This window comes from Meles meles, chromosome 6 (assembly GCF_922984935.1).
Source record: "Meles meles chromosome 6, mMelMel3.1 paternal haplotype, whole genome shotgun sequence".
NCBI classification, from domain to species: domain Eukaryota; kingdom Metazoa; phylum Chordata; class Mammalia; order Carnivora; family Mustelidae; genus Meles; species Meles meles.
In genome coordinates, this window is record NC_060071.1 from 63781959 (window position 1) to 63787958 (window position 6000).

Genomic DNA, 6000 nt, shown 5'->3' on the forward strand with positions numbered 1-6000 from the left:
GGTTTATTGCAGCATTATTTACAATAGGTAATTATGGAAGCAGCCCAAGTGTCCATTGGTAAATGAATGGATAAAGTGGTATAAATATACACCATGGAATATTACTCAGCCATAAAAAAGAATGAAATCCTATCATTTGCAACATGGATGGAGCTAGAGAGCATAATGCTAAGTGAAATAAGTCAAAGAAAGATATATACCATATTCTTATACTCACATGCAGAATTTAAGAAACAAAACAGACCAAAAAGAAAAACCAAAGAGACTTAACTATATGAACAAACTGATGGTTACCAGAGGGGAGGTTGGTGGGGAGATGGGTGAAATAGTTGAAGGGGATTAAAAATTCACTTATCCTGATGAGCACTGATAGAATTGCTGAATCACTATGTTGTACACCTAAAATTACTGTAACGCTGTATGTTAACTACACTGGCATTTAAAAAATTTTTTCATTTGGATGCAGGATACTGGCACTTAAAAAAAAATTTCAATAACCCATTTTGCAACCTGCTCTCTTGAAAAAAGTAAAATATTCTTTTTCCCCTCCCACAAAAAAGAAAATATCCAAATCAAAGGGCTTATCAGCACCACAATCTAACCAACTGAGCTAACCAGCGGCCTTTTAATCAAAGGGCTTAAAGAAATGCAGTATCATATTTAACTTGGAATCATTATTTCTGCTGATTCTGTAATGGGCTTATCCTTAAGGTGATTAAACAAAGTCTCACTTGGCTACGTGACTCATTAAATCTGCAAAAGAAACGATGTTAGATTACACAGCTAGTTGGGTAGAATACAACTTTTTATAAAAGAGTGTTGTTGTTTTTTTAAAGGATTTTATTGGAGGGGCACCTGAGTGGTTCAGTCGGCTAAGCATCTGCCTTTGGCTCAGGTCATGATCCTGGGGTCCTGGGAACGAGCCCCACATCAGGATCCCTCTCCTCCCTGCTTGTGCTCTCTCAAATAAATAAAATCTTAAAAAAAAAAAAAAAGATTTTATTTGAGAGACAGATTGCATGAATTGGGGAGAGGGCTACAGGGAGAGGGAGAGGCATAGAATATCAAGCAGACTTTGCACTAAGTGAGGAGCCTGCCGTGGGGCTCAATCTCACAACCCTGAGATCACAATCTGAGCTGAAACCAAGAGTCTGACACTTAACCGACTGAGCCACCCATGCACCCTAAATTGTCAGGTTTTAATACCAATAACCTAGAACATAGGGGTAAAGGCTATTCATAATCCTAACACTCCAGAATTAGTAATTATTACCAGAAACTATTCACAAAGGGTGGGAAAAGTAATAAATAACAGATGGTCAGTGCAGATAAATACAGGTTTAATGATCCATTGTTCTTCACACAGATGGCTACAGAGACTTTATAATCCCAGGATACACAACCATACAACAAAGACCAATCAGCCAATTCTCAAACTTGGCTTCTTACAACTATCCTGTAAACACTGCAGCCTTTTTTCCATTCAAAATGACACTCATCTCACATGAAAAGTTATTATAAGGGAACCAGAAACCTAGCTTTGTGGCCAAAAGTAAAAACCAAAGAAAAAATAGTAATTCGGTCGTTAGTTGGTGAAAGATGGATATCTGGTGCCCTTCACTGTGCTGCTTTGCTCTTCTTACTCTTGCTCTTTTTGTCCCTCTTCTTCAGCCCATCCATGTTAGCTCTCAATAGATTTGAGTAAGCCTAAAAGACACACAGCAAGAACTTAGTGGAAAGAACTGTAAATTGTGGAGCGGCTGCCCCATTTCCATAACGAATTTAGAGTAGTCAATATCACAAAGCCTACCAACCTGATAAAGCATATAATACTATGGAACATTTATTTGTATTCTATGCATAATGGTGTAAAAGGAAAACAAACTCTTTCACATTTTACAGCAGCTTCTGACATTCTTCAACCAAAAAGGGAAAACTTTTTGGTTTTTAGGCAACTTCTTGTTAGGTAACTATAGTTATAGTGAAGGGAGAATGTACCTGAAGCTGAATGCAAAATCTACCTTAAAATACCAGTGCTCAAAGTAAAACTCAAACCCTGGCAGTTTTTACTCAAAGTATCAGCAAAACATAAGAAATATCATTCTTAACCCAGTGCTCAATTTTGTGCTCACTCTTGCTTGAGAAAGGGCATATAAGGAACACCAGAAACTCACCATCTGAAACTTGTTCACTTCTTTGGAGCTCACCTGGAAAAGGGAAAAGAAAAGAAAGGTGCACCCCTATTACCCATATAGGAATCCTGTCTCACCCCATGAATAACTCAAAAGCCTCATTAAAACAACATCATAATCTTTAAAAAAAAAAAAACAACAACAACATCATAATCCTTAAAATATATCTTTCCTCTTTAGGGATCATAATACACAAACAGATATTCTTCTACTCCACTTTACTTGGAGCAGCAAAGCAATTCAGCACTTTTTTCCACAAGAGAACTGTACCAAGAAGGGAAAGAGGCAGAAAGGGGCTCCTAAAGAAGCTAAGTTTCTCACCTCTGCAGTTTTTTTACACACATGGCACTGACTTTCTCCCTGGATTCCAGAGATTTCAGAAAACTTCATTTTAATCTTTTGTGCAAGATATATTTAAACTACTCTCTCCCCATTTTATTTTAAACCCACCTTCTATTAATTGAGGCCTATTTAAGCAAAATGCAAGCCACCACAAGAGAAATTAGAGAAATTCTATCTACTTCTGAAGATTCCTAAGGTTTTCACATTTCATAATACCCAAGTTCGTTTTTTTTTAAAACCACATATATTTGGGGTGCCTGGGTGGTTCAGTCGGTTAAGCATCTGCCTTTGGCTCAGGTCATGATCCCTGGGTCCTGGGATTGACCCTGTGTCAGGCTCCCTGCTCAGCGGGTACCCTCCTTCTCCCTGCTACTCTGCCTACTTGTGTTCTCTATCTCTCTGTCAAAAAATAAAATCTTTAAAAAAATAAAAATAAAACCACGTAAGTTTGCTTTATTTTAAAAGTCCTCTCAAGATAAATGGGGCGCCTGGGTGGCTCAGTGGTTTAAGCCTCTGCCTTCGGCTCAGGTTATGATCTCAGGGTCCTGGGATCGAGTCCCGCATCAGGTTCTCTGCTTGGCAGGGAGCCTGCTTCCCTCTCACTCTTTCTGCCTACTTGTGATCTCTCTCTGTCAAATAAATAAATAAATAAATAAAATCTTTTTTTTTAAAAAAAAAAAGATAACTGGCAAAGGGAGACTTATCAACTAATTATGGTCTACATTCTCATGAATGTCCTATCCTGATGTGATTGAAGAGCAGTCTGGTTCTACCCCAGAAAAGTAAAAAAGTAATTCATTCAGAATCCAGAAAGTCTATTGCTTTGCCACATTCAACCTCCACCTTGAAAGAGAACACTAGGGCCACTGACTAAATCCATATTCTCTCTGTTAGTAGCAAGCCTAACATACAGCTACATGTTTGCTGTGTCAGCCACAAATTCAAGCCAATCTATCAGCTTACAAGTAAAATCATCTGGTACCAAGAAACTGTTCATTGAAGGCCCAATACAGTTAAGAGAATTAAGAATCAAATATTTATGCCAAATGCTCCTTACAATGCCACTATGTATAAGGATCAATATGTTCATTTTATTTCCACAAAAACTTCAGTATAACCAATGAGTATTTGACTTTAATTTAATTCTGCTTTAATTTCCTACTACTAGGGTCATAAAAGGTGGCCCTGATTCTGAAACATCTGGGGAGCTACACTAGCCTTTATTCAAAGCAAAAGCAAAAATCTGGTTCAGATATGCCCATCCTAAGTTAAGCTCAAGTTTTCTCGCTTCAAAACTGTACGGTCAGGACTCCAACTCACCACAGTGCTGATCTTCTTTTTCCCATCAGTAGCTCTTAACAGACACTTGTTGTCTGAGGGCTCAAAGCCTTCTACAGAACCCTTCCTTGGAATGGGTTTAGTTCGACCATCATCTGCATGAAAAACACATCCTGATGAACACAGTCACTAAACGTTAACAGGCAGACAATGTTAATAAGTAGTAGATAAAACCTAAAATTCATCTCCACTGCTCTAGATCTGTTAACTACATCAAATTTGGCCAAACCGTGGGAAACTACTTGTTATTTCAATGACGGAAACATAGTAACTGCAAAGCAGATGATATCTCATTAATGGCGTGGGTGTGGGACCCTTGACATCCCCCCCGCCAAAGCCCCCTCTGACTGGGGCACACTGTAACCAGAATCAGCCTGGGTGGCTAAATGCTGGAGGTCGCAAGCGCCACAATCCCTAATGCTCCGGTTACCTAGCCCTGAGTGCGCCCAGCACAGGAGGAAGGTAGGGGAAGGCGGGGAAGCGCCTCAGACTCCACCCTCAGTTCCCGACACGGGGCACCCTGGGACACTGGGCACCCCGGCCGAGGCCTCGCTCGGCCTCCCAAATTCCTTCTGGCCTTGCCGCGTCGACAGCTGCTTACACTTCTTCAGGGTGATGAACACGCTGCCCGACAACCGGCACTTCTGAAACAGTCTGGTCAGCTCCGTCAGGAACTGGAACACAAGCCGGGCCCCGTTAGGCAGTCCCAAATCTTCGCCCCGTCAAGTCCCAGTCCCTCCCACAACAGGCGGCAGAGGCCCCTAGCTAAGCCCCAAACATCCGTCCCTCAGCCGGCCCGCTCCGACTTTACCTGCTCGCTCTCCAGGAGAACCATCCCGGCGTCGCTAGCTCCCCGGCGTCAGCATAAAGCCCAAGCAATTGGAGCCGGAAGCTCCCCCCCCGGATAGGGCGGGACTTCCGCTATTAGGTTGACAATCTCTTCCACCAGTCCCTGCCTCCGCCCTCTCCTCTCCTCCGCCAGCGCCTGCGCTCTGGGACGACCCCACCTCCCACATAGACTCCCCAGCTGTAGGGCCCTTGGGCAGCCAGATAATTCAACGACTTAGAAATTCTTTCACGCGGGTCGATGTGAGGGAGCGAGGGAGCGCGAAGGAGGGCTTTGATGGAGACCTGTGGTATACCGATAGTATATTCAGCTGTATGTTGGGCAAATTACCTAACAGCTCAGTGCTTCCATTTTCTCAGCCTGTGATAACGGTATCCGATGCAGAGTATGGTTATGAAGAGAAAATGAATTTAACACCTGGAATAGTGCCTGGCACACAGAAAGTGCTCCATAAGCAGCAACTGTCTTCGTTATTGTTGTTTCCATTATCATGTCATCATTATACAAAGTTCCCATGGCGGTTCTTTGAACTATCTACTCTGACCAGGCTGGGTCTCCTAAATAAAGGGTGATTGGGGCACCTGGGTCGCTCAGTGGGTTAAAGCCTTTGCCTTCTGCTGGGGTCATGATCTCAGGGTCCTGGGACCGAGCCCCACACCAGGCTCCCTGTTTGACAGGAAGCCTGCTTCTCCTTCTTCCACTCCTGCTTATGTTTCCTTTCTCGCTGTGCCAACGGACTCTGCTCAGCGGGGAGCCTGCTTCCTCCTCTCTCCCTCTCTGCCTGCCTCTCTGCCTACTTGTGATCTCTCTCTGTGTCAAATAAATAAGTAAAATCTTTAAAATAAATAAATAAATAAAGGGTGACCCCCAGCTCTAGCAAGAGGGACTGGAGCCCAGTCGTTTCACCTCTACGTTCAGGCAGGAGATCTGCATTCCAGGCCCTGCTCTGCCAGTAGCCAGCGTGAACCGTAGGCCCCCTGTAAAGTCAAGCATTAAGCATGCAAGGGGTTTTTACTGAGGGCCTCTTGGCCTGAGCCAGACACTATTGTAGAGACGGGATACAGCAGGATAAGCAAAGTTCCTGGTTTCCTGGAACTTGGGTTAAAGAAATGGGCAGGAAATAATGATAGCTTCAGATAATGATGAACGCTGTGAAGACAACAGGGTGATACAAATGAGAGAGAGAGGTTGCAGTCAGGGAAGATCTCTTAGAAGAGAACTTTGAGCCAAAAGCTAAAGGGACCAGCCATTCAAAGATTTGGGGACGGTGTTTCAGACACA

At 43.0% G+C, this 6000-nt stretch overlaps 1 protein-coding gene across 1 annotated transcript; it reads right to left on the minus strand.

The window, feature by feature from the left end:
• Positions 1 to 1323: 1323 nt before the first annotated feature.
• On the minus strand, positions 1324 to 4793 carry SRP14 (signal recognition particle 14). The gene is made up of 5 exons (XM_046007247.1): positions 4684 to 4793; positions 4474 to 4546; positions 3855 to 3967; positions 2175 to 2207; positions 1324 to 1707 (listed from the first exon to the last, which is right to left on the minus strand). The coding sequence occupies exons 1-5, from the start codon at positions 4705 to 4707 to the stop codon at positions 1618 to 1620; spliced, it is 333 nt and encodes a 110-aa protein (XP_045863203.1). The 5' UTR covers positions 4708 to 4793; the 3' UTR covers positions 1324 to 1617.
• Between the last annotated feature and the right edge of the window lie 1207 nt (positions 4794 to 6000).

What these genes read in the sequence shown, in the direction of transcription:
- SRP14 (XM_046007247.1), bottom strand. Translation starts at nt 4,707, where the DNA reads ATGGTTCTCCTGGAGAGCGAGCAG. An exon ending in TTCTCCTGGAGAGCGAGCAG is followed by an intron (nt 4,547 to 4,683) that starts GTAAAGTCGGAG and finishes CTTGTGTTCCAG; the next exon opens with TTCCTGACGGAGCTGACCAG. An exon ending in AAGTGAACAAGTTTCAGATG is followed by an intron (nt 1,708 to 2,174) that starts GTGAGTTTCTGG and finishes TGTGTCTTTTAG; the next exon opens with GCTTACTCAAATCTATTGAG.